The 20,149-nt window shown below is 42.0% G+C and overlaps 1 protein-coding gene across 3 annotated transcripts in view; it reads left to right on the forward strand.

Moving 5' to 3' along the window:
- LOC105217680 (dorsal-ventral patterning protein Sog) overlaps positions 1 to 19,819 on the forward strand; it is a 68,480-nt gene extending 48,661 nt beyond the window's left edge. For all 3 annotated transcript variants that reach the window (XM_029043670.2, XM_011192808.3, XM_054230520.1), the window contains exons 4-7: positions 3,272 to 3,404; positions 16,768 to 16,833; positions 16,919 to 19,203; positions 19,270 to 19,819. In XM_029043670.2, coding sequence (XP_028899503.2) covers positions 3,272 to 3,404; positions 16,768 to 16,833; positions 16,919 to 19,203; positions 19,270 to 19,554 — 2,769 coding nt within the window. In that variant the 3' untranslated portion in view covers positions 19,555 to 19,819. The remainder of the gene's footprint in view (positions 1 to 3,271; positions 3,405 to 16,767; positions 16,834 to 16,918; positions 19,204 to 19,269) is intronic.
- The last annotated feature ends 330 nt before the right edge of the window (positions 19,820 to 20,149 follow it).

Here is a 20,149-nt window from a genome sequence, read left to right on the forward strand (position 1 = left end):
GATTTTCGATTTTCCTGAAAAGGTTTCATTTCAATTCCATGCTATAATTTTGTTAGTAACTTATTGTATATGTACGTGCGTAATTTTCGGCAGTGACATGGCGTATGAGTAACATTTCGCTTGTTGTTGCTTTTTAGCGCTTTATTTTTTCGAATATTATTCAGTAGTACGAGTATATTTTATTTCCATTTATTTGTGTGAAATTTATGAGCAATGCCGACATGATTGATACGCATTTTAAAGGTCCTTTCACGATGAAAAATGTTTGCAAATTGCGACGACAAACTAGTATGACACAGTCGTTAGAGTAAGTGGCCGCCGACCACTATAGCAACAACAGCACAACAGCACAACAGACAGACACATCCAAAGCATTTATAGAAATTAACACAACGAAAAGTATGCAGCTGAGACAGCAGCAAACAGCGGGCGACAGCGGGCGACAGCCAGAAATTGTTAAACAGTCAGCAAAGAAAAATCGCATGCCAAACACAACACACAATCACACACGGACGCATAACCATATATACATATGTACGAATGAATGTAAACACCATGCGTCTTTGCGCCTCAACCCGGCCCACAGTGTTGGCTCAACACTTCTGATTTGTGGAATTTAGCGCTGAGTTTCTTCTCTTTGCGAATTCTCAAACTATGTACTACTCGTACTATATACTAGACCTTTCAGGCATATATAATATCTGTAGCAAGTATTAGCAAACATTTATTTTGTTCTTAAACTTTCTTGGCAATTCGCAAGTGCCCTGTCTATTGTGGATTAAGTGATTCTTTGTTGTTTTTAAAGAGCTTACTTAAGTCTCAGTACAAAATTCAATAACAATATTATCATATGAAAATATGCCATATAATTAAGAGATATGCTGATATGGTGCATATGTAGAAAGAACGATGACTGCTTACCCTTACAGAGCCCGAATATCAGTCCTAAATAACAAAAGCGGTGAGGATTATTTCCAGACGACTAGTACACCCACTCATCCACTAATAAACTCATATGTAATCAGAACTGATATATCTTATATAAGCACCCTGACATCATAATGCTATGAATGAAGTCCACACAAAATAAATTGCGACCTCGTTCAAGTTCTGCAAAAATAAATTGCGCTCATAAAATATTCGTTTAATTATGGAGCAAGCGGTTGTGCTCATTTATCGCAATCTTCGCAGCTTTCTTTGTGAACATCGCACATCCGATGTCACTTAACCGTTGTTAATTTAATATGTCACTGTTTAAGTTGGAGCTTTAACGCATTCAACCGCGTGCTTGGCTTTGTAATCAATCCCAGAGTAGGCTGACCTTATTTTTGACACTGAAATCGCCACTTCTAACTTAGTAAGCGCATAAGCGCCAACTATACACACATACAAATAAAGAATTATTGTCAGTGAACTGGCATTAGATAATGCAATGGCAAAGCGTGCCACGCTCAACAATTGGAAAAAAAATCCATTTCAATGAGCGACACGCTGTCGCATGACATTTAGAGCAACTTAACGCCGCGACTACAACATATCCACGCCCCACTTTCAAACCGAACCGAATGTAAGCGTACACAGCTCGTGGTTGTAAAGATAAAAAAAAGGCGCAATCGCCAATGCGTGAACTAAACAATTGTTTTCTTTGTAATTTGCTGCAGTCACACCACCAACACCAGCATTTTTACGCCTAGCAAAAATGCAACAATAGTATTTGTAAAATGCTCAACAGCAAAAGCGTGCTTGCGCCAGCTGCGAGTCGTAGATTGGAGGTGCTGTTAGGCGCCAGCTGCCGCGCTGACGGTTGATTTTGTTTTTGCTCCTTCGATTGTGCAGCTTAAATGAGCGTTGCTTGGTCTTGTTGGCACAGCGGCGCGCCGAAACGCATGCGCATGTGCACACGCCTAAACTGACCGGACAACTTGCTACGACGGCAACAACAGCAACAGCGACGTAGCGCAAAAGCAAGCACAGAAAAAATTGTGAACTGTGAACAAATTATAAAATTAAAGCGCAACGAATTCGAGGTGGGGAATTTGTCAACCACAAATTGGTAGCAAAAAATGTTTAAAAGTTAATTAGCGACGATATTAAGCGTTGTGTGAAACGAAATTCTGAATAAATATGCATGCATTAAGGCAAAGCGTCGTACGCTAATGTCGGCTAAATATGCGTACAAGCACATCGGCACATCAGCACATAAATAAATACGGTTTATTTATGTAAAAGAAGTCGGAATATTTAAATCAGTATTTTTAGTATTAAATTAATTTTGGTAAAAGCTTAGGCGCCGCCTCGATTTAAGAGCACATATTGGTCGGAAAGCTATATACATACATACTTAAATGTATATGAATAGGCGCACATTACAAAACTGCTAAGAATAGACTAGATTTAGACAGGCGGAAAGTGAGTTAGAAATGGGAAGACTAACCAAAGGTTTATATTTAAAAGCCTAAAATCTATATTCATATATACAGAAATGGAGATAAAATTGCTATTGCGAACCACATCGAGCGCTAATAATTACATTAAAAACAACAAAGCAGCTAGCGCAACTAATTGAATAAGACTTTCAAAGAGCGCCTATGAGTAGCAAGAGTTCTATACGCAAAGCAAAAGTAATAAAACTCAAACAACATAAGTAGCAACAACAATAATAAATAAGAAAAATATGTCTACACGGGCTTGAAGGACACAGTCCCTGTTGACTGTTGACTACTGGCGCGATGCTTGGCGCTAATTGAGACCAACAACAACCACAAATCCAATATAAATGCAGTTGCATACAGAAGCGCAGTGCCTCGGTGATGCTGCAAGCAACACGCGCACTTCATGCAACATCCATAAAGCGAAGCGCAGCGGGACATTTAAAATTACGTTTATAAAAAGTTGCGAATTAAATTATGCTAACATCAAAAGGGTTAAATCGCCGACAGAAGCCAAATACCGCCTGGCGCTTATTGGCGCCGTCATTAAAGCAGAGGCAATCTGCAACAAGTTGTTGCGTTGATGCTGACGGCGCGGGGAAAATGCACGCATTTTAATTTCACGATTTAATTATGCAACGCCAATGCGTATTCACAATGATTGGTTAAGAAAAAAATTACACTCGCATTCACATACTCACACATTCTGTACATATGCATGTATATATCGATTAGTTGGTAGAAAGCCGGTAGCAAAGCTTATTTCTATTTATGTTTGTTATTCATTTTCTAAAAAACAAAAACAAAGAATTTTAATTAATTTTTTTTTTACTCTCTTTCAGGTGCCGAAGAAACGCCGCATTGTCACACGCGTGCAATGCAAGAACATTAAACACGAATGTCCGCCAACTTTGTGCAGTGACCCAGTCCAACTGCCGGGCAAATGTTGCAAAACATGTCCTGGCGATAAGAATGGTAAGTGCGATTTTTTACTACAACTCATTATTAATTTGAAGAGGCTTAGCTTGCGCCTATAAATTCGATGGAATTAGAAGAAGAAAGAGCAAAGAATTGTTCACATTTAATTAAAGTGCTGCTGAGTGCACATTTAGGGAGTCTTCATTGAGACTGAAGCAATATAAGCAGCATTTGTAACAGTTATTTATAAAACATTACAGACTGTCTTCAGACGCTTCTTCTATATTAATTTAAATATAGTAAATTTTAATAATGAAATAAATAAAAAATATTTTGGGCCTTCGCATTGCCTTGCACTCTGTCGCTACCGTCTGTCGCCTGCCACTGTAACACTGTATATATAACTATATATATATATATATATATATATATATATGCATTAGTGTGTGTGTGAGATGACCTTCACGGATTTGTTTTCTTTCGCTTTTTCAAATACCACTTTCACTCTCCCGTCCCGCGTACACACTGCTGACGTAAGATGATTCACGGCGCACATGCAAGCTGGCGAGCGCGTCGCGGCGCGAGCGTAGAACGAAAAGCGTCTGTTGGACGTTTTGTCTGGCGGCAAAATAAATGAATAATAATTTCGGGCGACAGCGAAATAATCGAAAACAACACATTTAACAAGCGTTCAGCGTGAAAGAAACACTTGTAAGCGTCTGCTACTGGTGCGGCAAACACATGCATATATACACATACGAGTGTGTACCGCGCGTTACCCTTTGCCTTGCCGCTGATAGCCGCCCTTGTATGCCGTGCGGTTTTTTGCTTCGCATTTTTGCTGGCGCTTTTCTTTTTTTTCTCTTTTTTTTTCATACCAAGCGCTATGAATATTCCGGCGAGTCAATATTGTGACATACTCAATTGGCAGCGCGCTTTTATCCAACAAGCATACACACACACACACATTCACATGTACGCATGGACTGCTTTGAGTAGCGCTAAGCATTGTTGCAAAGTGGCTGTGTGACAACAGCAAAAACAACACTTATGCTCTTTAAAGCTCCCACATGCCGTATGGGTCCCCCTCTTGCCTCTTGCCTGCCCCTCAAGCATAAGCATAGTGCTTGTGCCTTTTTTATTATTATTTATTCGGTTTATACGTTTTCATATATCATCGAAATTTATGGCTGTGCAAATGTGCGTAGCCAAAGAAAAATTAACAAATTAAAAATAATATAAACTCAGCGTTGTGACAGCAAAATTTAAAACACTACGACGAACATTAATGTTTTAGTGCAAAAATTTCGTTTTTTAACGCCAACATAGCGACAATGCCAGCCAGCCAGCCAACATGCAACATACGTACATACATACAAGTACGGTTGGGTGTGTGTGTATCAAAATTAATAATAATATTTGCGAAAATCTGCCTTGCGAAATGTGAAAAAATCATTAACAAACAACAAGAACAACACAACCGAGTATTCAACAGCTCAACAGCAGCAGCGTGAGTGAGCGTGAGTCGCGTCAAGACAACAGCGTCTAATAAATTGAATTGCCAATTGTTGTTAGCCGTTATTAGTTTGTCTGTCTTTTCTTATTTGATGTTATTTCATTATTTCGCACACACCAAAGCCAACAAAACCAACAAAAAGCACATCGAATAGTGTTTTTAATAAATTGCCTTCGTTTTTTCTTGCCTCGACGAATGTCAGGCACATATAATATTTTCCCATTTTCGCAGCAACTGTGCTTCCATTTGTTTTGTTGCTGCAAATATGCGTCTTATTTTCGGCATTCTTCCGATAGTGTCTGAGGCATTCAATAAGTCTGGAGATGAAATAATAAAATTATTAAAAAATTAAAATATAAGAAATTTTGAAAAATACCATGGTTGCCACTAAAGTCAGTTCAGCATATAAGGGTCTCAGTTTCCTTAATCCTTATTGTAATAATTTGCCTAGGATAGACCAAGTTCGTGTTGAGAATCTCGAGCTTAATATTTTTGCATGTTTTATTTTAATGCAAAATCTCCACAGTAATCTCTGAGAGAAGCTCTCTCATATTGAAAATACCGTTACAGCTTGATGACGTTCATTTTTATATGTTTGTTATACTATGTGTAGTTATTGGCAGTTTGCCTTAAATTAAAGATTTTTTATTTTCATTTATAATATTTATTTTGTGCTTTTAATATAGTTTTTTATGTGCATTAAGTAAAACATAAACTTTAATGGCCACCGTGCGCATCTGTTCGTATTTATTTTTGAAAATTTATTAAAAACTAAAATGACTACAACATAAGCCGTTGGTCGGCTACAGTAAAAAAAAAAAAAAAAAACAAAAAAAAATATTTGCATATGAAAAAAGAAAAACCGCTAAGAATTGTTGTTGGTCGCAGATTGAGATACCAAAGCATGCGCTCTCCATAAAGGCTACTCATAGACACATTTACACGCTTACCACACACACACACACACATGGATACATTGTGTATTGGTGGTCGCTTAATAATTTGGTGTTGTTGTACCTTTTAGCTGGCAGTTGGCGGCGCTGGTTTTTGTTTTAAGGTGGCGCCCACATTTGTATAATGTCTTTTTTCGTGATTTTCAATTTTCCACAATTTTATTTAAAACAACAACAACACCACAGTGTAACTACCACACAAATTTGAATAAACATTGTATAAAGTAAGCTTGTTGCTTCGTAAAATTAACCAGAACATACAATAATAATTTACAAACACAACAAAAACAAAAAAATAGCAACAAATAAACAAAAATTCGCAGCATTAACTTGTTGCTAGCGCTTAGTTGGACACCTTACGAGTCACACACCCTCCCTATACACCCCACACACTGAACCAGCTAAAGCGCCCCACCATAGCGCATTGGCATTAATGCTACAACACAAAGTACAACTAATGGCCGCAACGGAAAGCGGACATCGAACAGCGGCCAGCGTACAACCAGTCACCGCTGCGGTCTAGTCACCCACTTGCCAGCCAATCCCTCACTTCATGTGCCATATGTCTCATGCCATACTTAACACAAGTCAATTTGGGCTTTTGTCTTTCCCAATTTTTTTCCAAACGACGAACATTTTTTGTCTTCATCATATTTAAATGTTTTTTGCCTTAAATCATATTAAAATGTGGCTTTTATCTGTGTGACAGCAGAACCAAGGCATCGCAGCAACAAAAAAGCAGCAGATCAACAGTGGTCGCTACAAAAACAACAACAACAGCAACAACACTAAAACGATGATTCAGCTCGACTAATTTTCTGCATGAATTGAATTCATAATTAGAACTCGAAGGCGTGTTCCGAAGAGTTGCTAAGACGCTCGAAGTTAGCTGAATAGCGAAATAGCGAAATAGCAAAGATGCGGGCAGCGAACAAATCCATATGTATGTATGTATGCTTGTATGTGTAAGCACCGAGGCGGACAACGGCATAAATGACAGAAGAAGCTATTGAACTGTCCAAAGCGAACAGCAACGAAAATTACTCATCCAAATAGTTACGCTCGAATTAATCTCTATCGCCGTTGCATTCCATCATACATAGATACGAGTATATGTATGTATGTACATTTGTAAATACTAGATATTATGAGTATGCATAAGATTTGCGAATCATATGATTGTAAAGACACGATCCCATGATAGGGATTAATCGTGTGACACAACGGAGCGGAGCGGAGCAGAGTGTGTGTAACGGTGTGCCTTTGAAGATCTAACGCTGTCTAATAATAATTCGGTAATAGCTTCTAGAACACAGCGCTCATAAATCTATACATATAGATACGAGTATCTGGGGAAATGAAACTAATTTTGCTGTGATATTTTGATGAATTAAATTTTAATTTCTAGGAAGAAATTCTAAATCCTGTTGGAAGCCATTCCAACAGTTTTATGAAAAATAAGGTTAATATAACATAAGTGCATAATATCGAATAGAGACTATTTTGTAGACGAATGTTTAAACCCTTTTTTCCTTTTCCAAAATTTTCGTTATTTTTTGAACACACCTCACATACTGCGAGATAAACTCGTTGATACACCAAATGCATTTCGTTGGTGGCACCTTACGCTCGGATATTTGGAGACGATCTACACGGGGTAACGCATGTCGCGCCTTGTACAATTGGCATTGGCATGAAGTCATTTGCAGCACAATTACTGGCAGCAAATAAACTGCAGTCACAACAACGACAACAACACTTACAACTAGATGTGTGTTTTTCACACTTTTGTTGCCTCTTAGGACAACACAAATAGTGGATGCCGTGGATGCGCTTGCAAATGATGCGTAAATTTCGCACAAATTGATGGCGGCATAAAGTCACAACAAATTTGCCATCAAATGCAAGTGCGCGCACCCATGCATATGTGTATGTGTATGTGTTTGTGTTTGCGTGCGCGTTTGACATCTTCGCATAATGAACTGCTAAATTCCAAAGTAGCGCGCTGTTAAAAATAAATATAAGGCATTGGCAAACAGCATGAACAACAACAACTACGAAGGCAAACAAAGTGACAGCAAACATCGGCAGTCGGCAGCCACTTGTGTGGCATGCAATGCAGGCAGCGATTAGTGGCGCAACCAAAACGGCCGCGCTCCGCTCCTTCACATCTTCGCCCTCTCCTTCCACCACGCTGCTCCACTGCTGCGATGCTCTTGTGTTGCTGTGCATCGCTTTCATGTGCGGCAACTATGCGGCATCCGCTGCAACCTGAATCGCGCACACTAACCGCAATGGCAGCCGCAGCGGTTGCAGCAACAACAACACCGCGCTCATAATTAAACTGGTTGGCTGCGCCCAAACGTTGCGCGCCTGGCCGTTTGACCGATCGTTCGCCTGCCTCACGTCTGCCAGCGCTGTTGTGGCATGCAACATGCTGCGCACTCATTGTAACACATCATTAGTTTGCGTTCTGTGGTAATTTTTCTTGCTTTCGCTAAGCGGCAATGAGCCAGTGACTTGCCACGGCCACTCCGGCGGCAACAGCATCAGCAATTTTTATGTAATAATTAAAAAAAAAAAAAACGAAAAAAACAACAACAACTAAAGTTGAAAAGAGTTGGAGTGGGAGCGCAAAAGCGTTAAGATATATGAGTACAGTAAGGCATCGTGGCAAGAACGAGAACGTGCGCGCCATTGGGCACACCAGAAGAAAGCTGAGCTGCCGCTGTGGCATCATGAGGTGCAGATTAACTTGAACGACCGCCAGAGCTACGTGCTACATGCCATCAGCTTGTAGTTGCCACAACGAGCCACAGCACTCATCAACAATAGCTCAGCTCAGCTCAGCTTGTTTATGTCACCGCTGTTGTTGCTGCGCCTGCGCTCGCTGTCACTGTCACTGTTGCAGCTGCCGTTGTTATGGCAAACACGTCGACAATGTGGCAACGACGCGGTTTTGTTGTAACCACATAACCGAGTCCACCCACATTTGCGGTTGCTGGCAAGTCGCTTGGTGGTGGTGTTGCTCTTAATATTCATCATGTCGCCAACAGCATGTTGTCGTGTGCTCAATTTTCTTTTGATCATTGCATTTGCTGTGATCGCAACTCACATTGCGGATGCTCGGATGCTTTGATGGCACTTTGGCAGCTTGAAATAATTTCTCATTTATCATTGCGCTAAAAACGGGTTTTTGGGGAACTCTTTAAATTTCCGTTGCGAAAACTCAAATTCGCTTATTTCTTTTAGCACTTGCATGTCATAAAAGCGGATGCGCTGGCATATTTTCATATTCAAACTCTTTGCATTTAATTGCCACAAAAGCGTTCGGTGAAATTGTCGCTCATTTATACTGTTAATTCTAACGTTTATTGTGATTGTTCTTATGCTGTTCAGCACAGCAATTTCACCTACATGCATTTACAGTACACACACACACAAGCACACGCAAACATATGTAATTACAATAATCGGCGTGTGGCTTCTACGAAGAATAGCGCCCAGAACGCGCTGTGGCATGCAACGCGTGCTGGGTGTGTTGCAACAGCTGCACCCAGCTGAAATAAAACAGTTCACTTTTTATATACAGACAATAAAAGCAGCAAAAAAGCAAGCACACCGTAAGCTCCAGAGTGGCACACAATGCGACCGTTTATTGTGTGCGCTGGCATCCGCTGCATGTTTGCTCGCGCCCCGTTTTGAGTAACGTGAAATAATTGCACGTAGGAGGCCACAACAAAATGATATGGAGCTATGCTTGTAAAGTTGTTGCCGAGTTGTTGTAGAGTTGTTCTACGCCAGCTTATGAAGCCTCTCATTTTACTCGCCTTCCACAAGCAATTCCAATGGAAGGTGCGGACCGCAGCAGAGTGGAGTCCATTAGAGCAGCGTCTTTTAGTCATTTTCTGCTCAACTATAATACATAAATCCAATACTCCAGCGTTTCAGTCGATCATTCCAGCAAAATTTTCCGCCAAGCGCCCATTTTTGCATGCAATTTTCACTTTTTACAGCGCGCGCTGTTGTTGCCCCTCACGCCTTGCTAGCCAGTCAGCGAACTAACTGGCGTGCTTAAGAAAAAGTAACTGTCACTGACATTTCCACCTCCTCCCCGCATACTGGCATACATAAGCGCATTTGTGTTTCTTCTTTGCCAGCAACAACAGCAACAAAGTGATGCAGCAATTTTCACCAACAGCACCAACGCCACATCGGCGGCGTACGGCGTACGGCGTAAGTGGCCATAACAATAACGTGCAAAGCGTCAGCTTATTATTCATGTTGTTGTTGTTGTTCTTGTTGTCATCCCATTAAACGCTTGTTGCTTATTAAATGTGCGCTGCCAATGTGTTGCATCACGTCCTTGTTGTGGCCGCAGTTGGCAGGCAAGCAGGCAATCACACTGTTGCAACCACAATCACCGCCACACAACATTCACCAAAGATGGATTGCAGCTTTAACTGCAGCAATGATGCTTAGTATTTTGCGTGCTAACAACAACAACAACAACAACGACGACAACAGTCATACATAGCTAGCATACAAATATACAGCAGTCATCTTTAATGGCATTAGCATCAATAACAACAACACCGACATGCTGCTGCAGCCAGTCAAGCTTAGACAAGTTGTGGCAAGGAAATGTTCACAAACCCGCTATTGGGCTGTGGCACGCCGCAGGACCTGGCTGCTTTACTGGCCGCTTTTAACAAGCGTGTTGGCTGCGTGGCAAGCAACAGCGGTGTTGAGGTTTTTATTTTTTGACTTTGCTAATTCTTTGAAAATTCAACTGAAGTCTATCTTTCGTGTCCACACTCCGACACACTCCGAGTTGGCGTATCACTCAATAATTTCATATGCTAAGCCTACATACATACATACATACATACGAGTACTGTAGGCTTGTTTGTTGGTTTTATTTTTGTCATTACTCCTGAATATAATTAAGTGCACTGCATTTTATTCGCCAGCGTTGCGGCTGCCACTACCATAATTGTGGTTGTTGCCGCTGTTCTGCGTTAATGCTTCATCATCAGCAACACAATTACTTCGTTAAAGTCGCCCATTTTTGGTTGGAAAGAATGTTGCTGCTTCGGCGAAATACCAAGGCACAGGCAAGCGGCCGAGAATGAACGAGCAAACCGCAAACGAAGAGCATAAAAACAATAATGAAAGCGAAAAATAAAGGACAACGCACTGGCGAACTAGAAAAGCAGTAATCACTGCAAAGTGGTGGAAGGAAGGGGGGTGGCCATTGCACTGAAGGACTAAACTAAAATGTGAGAAAAACATTTTCTCGAAATGCTTACCATATTGGTTATTACAACAGCAACAAAAGCAACAAAAGCAACCAAATATAAAGTGCAGCAACGCAACCACGAAGCCACACAATGCCTTATTTAGTTAGTCAGCCATATGCCGAATGCCATAGAAATCGATAGATGCTAAATTATGTGCTTGCGCGCATGCGTGAGTGCTTGTGTGTTGTTAGCGTTTATATTTGAGAGCACTTATAACTGCAACACTGCAATAGCACACCATATCCGCACGTTTATCAGCGTGCTCGTCAACGGCAGTGCCGCAGAAACTGACAGAGCGTCTAGATCACAAACATGCACGCACATTCCCCATACTAAACTCAAACTCAAACGCATGCGCATTGTAATTGTCAACGTCAACGTCCACGTCTGCTTGCTTGTCGTTATTTCAATTACCAATACTCTCTTATTACATGCATTGTTCTTTTGTTGTAGTTGTTGCTGTTGTTTTTTTTTTTAATTATTATTGTCACCGCATTCTGCTGTTATCGCGTCGCTCACGTTTCACTGTTAATTTATGCAGTTTAATGGTATTTTTATAATGACATAACTCGAGCATTTTAACGCTTATTAAATTATCTCATTTAACTGAACGCTGCCATAAGCTGTTTAACATTACGATGTCCTACCGGCCAACCAAGCGGCCGCATCAAGCAAACACATTGCGCCGCCAGACAACAACAACGAGCAACGAACAACAGTCCACCGTCCATTGAGCTGTTCGCTTGTGGAGCTATTCTACGAAAAAGGAAGACGTTGTTGTGACTGACCCGTCTTCTGGTTGTACTTCTTTGTAGTTGTTGTTGTGTTTTTTGTTTGAAATAATCGAAACGATAAAGAAGCAAACGCTGCACAGCGGGCGGTAAGGCAATTTTCGATCGACTGGTAGATAAATTAACACTAAAAAGTCATAGAGCAACAACAAAAAAACAACGAAAATTAACCAAAAAAGGAAGAAGCAATAAAGAGACAATCAAATCGGATGAAGATAGCGGGCAGAAACAGTCATTACCTATGCAGTGGAGCAAAACGGTGTATGACTGTGTCAAAAATTTAATTTTTTTTTTTTTATTTTTTAAGAAAAATATTTTAAGAAACCAAAAGATTGTTGGAAATTTGTGACACTAATATGGTGGTTTGATTTGTTACTCGATGCTGATCTCTTGGTTTCCTGTATTCTGATATTATCATTTATAGAGTGTCACCCTAAAAGTAGGCAATATTTCATTAAAAGTAACGAATTGGTTCGACGTAAAACTCCGAATGCTACTTCAAACAATTCTATAGGAACGACACTTTCAAAATAATTTACGTATTATTTTGCCTGAAGACCTTTACACATACATATGTCACTCTTTACACTCACTAAACACTGTGCGCTCCCAGTAACCTGAAGAAATCAGTAAAAATTCTTGGAGCTCGCTTTAAGTGTAGCATTCAAAACGGAAATCGGACCGACATGACAATGCATGTGGATGGAAGAGCATGTGTGTAGGTGCTGCTTGGTCCAATACAATAAATAAGAAAACGAAATGCAGCGAACGGAAAGTCTATAACAATCATAAAATCAGGATAAAAACACAGCGCGAGAAGTGTGGAGAATGGTGGAGAATGAAGAAGCGGCCTTAACTGATCGAAAATGGAACGCACATATGTATATGGAATATGCTTGCCAACAGCGGTGTACAAAAATACAAAAAGTACATTTGCGCATGCGGACCGTACATAAGATAGCATTCTATCCGATTCTATTTTGGCGTTGATGTGCGCAACGCTTATGGACTACATAAATTTTAACTAGACTATCTGATCGCTCGATCAGCAAGCGCCACGTTCAACAATAAAAAACGTCAAATTATGGAGCCGACACAAAAACATACAAATACATACGCACCGATACGCATACATAATGACATGGCTAATGTTTGGCGATAAGAAGTACATTTTCCAATCCAGATAGTGTGGATACGGGGCTGTAGACTAACGAAAACGCGGAGCAATTGAAAAATATATTTAGCGGTTACAAACAAAGTCTTTGGGAATTCAATAAATTGCGGCGCATGAAACGCGCCGTCGTTGAGGAAGCCATAAACTAGGCGCTTAAATGTGGCGTTGGCTTATGTCCCGACTACCTGAACCACTGACCTGTCGCCAGTTGGTGGGAATCAGTGAGAATCTTTGCATTAATTTAATTTGTTGCTTCTACTAACTACAACACCACTATGACATTTCATGCGTCAGTGCACTAAGGCAACGACAGAAAAATTCCATCTCAGTTAAACGCCGAGTCTAAAAGTATAGGATAGAATTTGAGTCGGTGTTGTTTAAAAATGTGCCTGAATACCTGTGTGCTGTACGAAGACTCGGCGAGCTGACAGCACTTCATTAATCCGGCCCAAAAAAACTTCATTAATTTTATGCTTAAGTAACAAAAGCCAAAAAATTCATTGAAAAAAAATAAATGCAACATTCTCAAAGAAACAGCTTAGCAACAGAGAGAGGGCGCATAAATTCGAAATGTGAAAAATGGCGGTAGAAATATTCACACCAACAATATTCATATATATATGACCAGTGACAGCAACACTCGCAATGACACCGGCTTTGACACGGCCACAGGAATGTCTGTGATCCCGTCAATATGTTCATGAATGCGCCGGATCGTTGCTTTGACGCGTCCTGGTACGATTGGCTGGGCTGCTGCTGTGGCAGTAGCGCCATCAACACGACACAAATAAGCAACACCTTCGACAATCAACCGCACCAATGTGCTGATCATGGTTGTCGTTCTGTCTGTCCGTCGAGCTGTTAGTCTGTCCGTGTGCCGCCGTCCGTCCACTGACCGCCTGTTAAATTCAGAAGAAAAAGGTATTAAGATCAAATGATAAGATCACTGTTGTTGCCGAGCGGAGCACTAACCGTACTGCGACCGGTAGAGCTAAAGAAAAAAAACAGCACAACAATAAAACAGATAAAACAAAAACACACATCAGACCATAAACTCCGACCGACGAGGGCAGCAAGTCCCGAAAAATGTGAATTGTAAAAAATTCAAGCCCAATACAAGATGCCTATAAAGGGATATAACAGCAAGCAGTAATGCGCCATGCAAGTAAAAAAAAACAGAGAGAATGCAGTTAAAGATTTAAGAATTGAGAACGAAGAATGAAGTATAGGATCAAACAAAAACTCAACAGGTATTCCTTCCTGTTCGACGTTCAACACGTTCAATAAAATGCTATACAAGGTGTCAGATTTGTCGCCCTTCATTACCACTGCCGTCTACAAAAACAACAAACAACAATACGTCGTACAGATATAACAATGCACTGAACGAGCGTACAATCAGCGGTGGAGGCAGCAGATCCGCTTAAAATTAACAAAAAAATACAAGCTTAAAAACGAAAAAATTCCTCGGAATCGACAATTTAAACGCACGTAACATTGGGAGGGACAGAGGCGGCATTGCCGGCATAGCCGATACAGTCGATATAACCGATATAGCGGCATGCACATAGCTGGAGTCACCGACAAGGTTGCGGCACGGCTGTTCAATCGCGCCCGTCGCTGGCGGCGGGTCGCAAGGGTGCGCGCTTAATCAGGCGTATAAGATCGCGCGCGCCCAACAACACCATTGGAATGCATAAAAATTGGTCATTGGCAAAATTTTTGCGGCGCAGGGCATTTAAACGTTCGCAACAATAAATACTTATACATACGTGACTACTTGGGACTGAGCAACTACGCTGGCAGCGAAAACCGCCTGGCTTGCATGCTTGACCTCTGCAGCGGTGTTGGGAACGACAATGAGTACGACGTCGTTGACCATAGCGACTAGGTTCGCTTTTCGGCACCCACTGAAGCATCGTTCTCAGCACAACTAAACTCAACTCGACGACTCATTGTCAGATCGACGCGAGGGATCACAAATTACCCGCATCGAATTCGAATCGTAATATGCCTGTGATACCTTGCTGCCAAATAAACAACAACAAAAAAATAAACTTCACAAATTCGCTAAGCTTCGCTAGGCTGGGATATCGAATAATGAAAGCTGCCGGCCGTTAACGGCCCGTCGTTAGTAGGCTGGTACCAGCCTCAATACGGCACGTCAGTCAATCTCTCAACTAGACAGCCAGTCACAAGCCATTCAGTAGGCTTCCGACCTAAAGGACCTAAAGTGCTAAAGGCAACAACTTCGGTACGCAGTTTGCTAGCGTGAACATTGTACGGCGGCATGATTTGCAATCAGCGATAAGCTCCACCGTATACGGTTCTAAATCAGCGTTCAAAGCATGCTCAATGCCTTTCCGACTCGCCAGAGTGCGCGTCCGAGTACGGGTGCTAAGTGTGCGGCACGATCAGCTATTTGCCTATCAGTGCAATTCATCCAGCACCGAAACACGTCCGCGAGGCGGGCAGGCCAACGTCCAGCGCCGACGTGGCAGACGAAATGGCAGACAAAGCGACGTGCAAGTAATCGTTTGTATGGAATTTGGTTACAGCCAACACCAGTTGTTGTTGTTGATGTTATTGTTGTTATTTTAGTTATTCTTCGCACACCCATGCAACGTCATTGAGTCTACGCTATGCTCATTCAAGTATTTCCCGCTTCGGCTCCAACTTGGACGACGGTGGTGGCAGCGCTGTTGATTTCCTGTCATTTCAATGCTTTTTGGAAGCCGCTGGGCGTCACGTTGCGCACCAAATTACACACAATAACCACACTAATTTCCTTCACTTGTTTACCTGCTGTGATGCACTTCCTTCCTCGCCATGCGATGCTGGCGAAAAGGAAAACAAGACAGCAATTGGAAGAATTTCTACGGACTGCCTAAATGCTTTCATTTATTTATCGTATACACAAATCCCTACTTATACGCGTGCTGCACATGTAGAATCCAAACAGTTCTTCGCTGCAACAATGGTCCAGTTAGTAACCTTTGATGTCCGCAAATCGGCTTTTGTACATCGCTTTTACCTGCTCACATTAGCCCGAATGTCTGCTATTGTATAGGTGTCTTCGTTGATCGCTGTGCTATTGTTTATTGTCAATAACAACTCGTAATCTTCTTAGCTCAAAGATTTGAGCGATCTGCTAGTTGCGCCTCCTACGTCTCTTCACCTGCAATACTATTCCACTGTCCAACTGAGGGTCCAATTGTCCCTCTAAATTCCTAGAGTAACGACTATTATATATCGTAAATGCTTATCTGTGTATGTGTGTGAGCACTCTCATGTGAAGCCATACGCAAATCTTTTTCAAAATATCCTCACCCCATCTGTGCGATAAATATTGGACTTAAGCATCGAACGTGACATGGGTTTATGATCGCTTCAATTTCGAAATGATCACATAGCATATACATATAGACATACTAATTTACCATTGACACGCCGACGCATTGGCCAGCAGACGCACAATACTCGGATCATTACTTATATGCTTTGCCACTCATTCATAAATTATCCTTTTGAACTCGCTTCGCGAATCTTTAGGTCCCTACTGTCATACAATGCCAATTTCATTTAACCGCTGACAGTTTCGTAATTTGTCTAATCTCTTAATGCCTATGGAATTTCGTTTCTTTCATATCCATATTCATATTCTTTTCCAATTTTCATTGCAGATACGGACGTGTCTTTGGATGTACCTGCCCCGGTAAACATTGAAGAGGAGGAGCGCAATATGAAGCGTAAGTATTTACACCGCTTTACATTTTTTAGTCAGCACAGTCGAGTAGATTTTAGTGTAATAATCAATACTTTTATTTCCAACAGATTTCGCGGCTCTACTCACCGGCAGAACATCACATTTCTTGAAAGGCGAAGAAATGAAGGCCATGTATGCGACGAGCACCTACAATCCACAAAATATTGTTGCCACCGGTCGCTTCTTGTTCCACAAGAAGAATCTCTATTACTCATTCTACACTTCATCGAAGAATAATCGCCCACGTACCATACAATTTGTCAACGACGCTGGCACCATACTCGAGGAACATCAACTACAGGCACCTCTCTCCGATATGCAAAGCGTGTATCAAAATGCCACTGGTAAAATTTGCGGAGTTTGGCGTCGTGTTCCACGTGACTATAAGCGGCTACTGCGTGACGAACGGCTGCATGTGGTTTTGCTGTGGGGCAGAAAGGACCAAATTGATCTCGCTCTCGGTGGCAAGATTGCTTTATACACCGCCTTGCAAAAAGAGATGTTCAGCTCATTGCTGGAACCCGCACCAGGTACAAAATCAGCTATGATGAACGGCGCGGGTGGCACAGCTATTGTATCGACGACCAGCGGCGCTGCCGCCTCTGTACATTTAACGATCGTCTTCAATGGTGTCTTTAGCTCCGATGAATATTTGGATTCGCCTATCAATGTACGCGTCGAGTCACCGGATCGTAAGGAAATCGTTTTGGACGAAGTACAAAAGGTGCGCAAACCCTCGGCTGAGATCAATGTCTTGGAAATATCTTCGCCCATTTCCATACCGATGTTACGTTTAATGTCGCGTGGTAAATTGCTGCTTACAATCGAATCAAAGAAAAATCCCCATTTACGGATACAGGGTTCCATTATCACACGTACTACTTGCGAGCTCTTCCAGACTTTACTTACTCCACACAATGCGGAGTCGAAGACAAAGAGTAGCGGCTTAGCTTGGGTATTTCTAAACACTGATGGCTCCCTTTCGTACAACATCGAAACAGATCACATTAGTACAAAAGACAGACCCGAAATTAATCTGATGGAAGACCTGGGTAAACGCAAGACCATGCTGGAAAACCTCACACCGACCTTCAATTTTAACCAAGCTATTGGTACGATCGACAAATTGGGTCCAAAAGCGTTGGAATCTTTATATGAGGGCGATTTAGGTGTCAATATAGCCATAGAGAATGAACCAAGTCTTATACGCGGTCATTTTGTACCCCGCCCCATTGCAGATGCGCGAGATTCCGCTGAACCTATTCTACTGAAACGAGTTGAAAACGCTACGAATGCACCAGTGCATGCCATGGGCATGGCTTGGTTGGCCATCGATAATGAATGTAATCTACACTATGAGATAACTGTAAATGGCTTCCAATCGAATTCACAAGATTTACAAATATACCTCGAAGAAAAGCCCATTGAAGCTATCGGTGCACCGGTAACACGCAAATTACTTGAGGAATTCTCTGGCTCTTACATGGAGGGATACGTGCTCGGCATGCCTTCAATCGACCTCGTCAAATTGGAAAACAGTGTTTGCTACCTCGAAATACACACAAAGGAAAATAATAAGCCGCTTTTACGCGGCAAATTGAAATCGACTAAAGTGCCATCCCATTGTTTCCCCATACACACGGATAACAATGTGCCAAATGTACCGGGCGATCATAGTGACAGCAATCTCATTGCTCCAGATGCAAAATGCTTCCATTCAGGACGATTTTATGACGAGTCCGAACAATGGCGTAATGCCAATGATGTTTGCCAAATGTGCGCCTGCCAGCGCGGTCAACCCACATGTGAGCCCATCAAATGTCCCGCCGTGCAGTGCAAACCCAACGAAGAGCTTGTGCGACGTGACGGTGAGTGTTGTTCCATGTGTATACCGCAAAATGTGGTTGTTGAGACGGAAAGTGCGGCTGAGCAGAACGTCAGAGGCTGTCGTTTAGGTGATCAATTTCACTTGGCCGGTGCCATTTGGCATCCGTTCTTGCCACCAAACGGCTTCGACACCTGCACCACCTGTACCTGTGATGTATTAACGCTGGAGGTGCGTTGTCCACGTATGGTCTGTCCACCTCTGCCCTGCTCGGAAAAGGTTGCCTACCGCCCAGACAAAAAAGCCTGTTGCAGAGTATGTCCGGAAAGCAAGTCTCGAGGCGACAAGGCAGGTCCTTCAAATCCCAATGTCTTACAAGATCAGGCGTCTCATAAAACAGTATCAACCGAGGAGATAATCAGCCAAGGCGGTTGCAAGGTCTTAAATAAGGTGTACGAGAATGGACAAGAGTGGCATCCAATACTGGCGTCGCATGTCGTGCAAAAGTGCATCAAATGTCGATGCAAGGTAAGTGTCCGCTCTCTTTTTAGGCAAGTGATCAATTGACTAATAAATCTGCTCTCTCTCTTATAGGATTCGAAGGTCAATTGTGATCGCAAGCGTTGCTCGCACTCCACCTGCCAGCAGACGCGCATCTCAGCCAAGCGGAAATTCTATGAGAAACCAGGCGTCGGCGGTGCAAATGCAAATGAACCGGCCATCGACGAGTGCTGCTCGACGCAATGTCGCCGCTCACGCCGCCACCACCGACGCGCGCATCAGGACCGCCCTGGCGCCGCCGAGGAACGACAGCAGTCGAAACGGGCGCAGCAGCAGGCGAACTCAAACCGCAGCGGCAGCAACGGCCACAGCAGCTGAGCGCCGTCTCTCGTCACGAAACCATTTAAACATATATACTTAACAATCGCGCGAATAACACTGAAAAAAAGGAAAACAAAATTGCTGTTTTCTTCTGAAGAAAATACAAGTTTTTGTCACTTTTTTCTAAACCAGAACTGAAACTGAATGAGACGAAGCGATACACATATTGGATAGCAGCACTGAAGCAGAGAGGATATCGGCAGGAGTAAGAAGATTTACCCACTAGGCGCTTAGCAAAAACAAAACAAACAACAAAAACAAATACTATTTATAATAAAAGAAAAACGAAAGAGTGAAATAATTTATGTATTATACCAATTAAAGCCAAGTTGAACCAACTTAATCTTAAACCAGCAGTAAATATGAAAATGTTAACGCAAATGGGAGTAGAGACAGACGTAGAACGTAGTAGGTGGTGTAGTGCGCCAGTTGTAGTTGTAGGCGCCGGCAGTTGCAAGATAGAGTTCCATATTACGGTCGCGGCTGCCAATACAAAGTACACAATACAAAATACGAAATACCTTAGGAATACCAGTGCAGATGCTTTACGATTCTAGCAAATGTAGGATTTGAGCAGAATTTGTGTTTTTTT

The sequence above is a fragment of the Zeugodacus cucurbitae genome, chromosome 5 (assembly GCF_028554725.1).
Source record: "Zeugodacus cucurbitae isolate PBARC_wt_2022May chromosome 5, idZeuCucr1.2, whole genome shotgun sequence".
Taxonomy (NCBI): Eukaryota; Metazoa; Arthropoda; class Insecta; order Diptera; family Tephritidae; genus Zeugodacus; species Zeugodacus cucurbitae.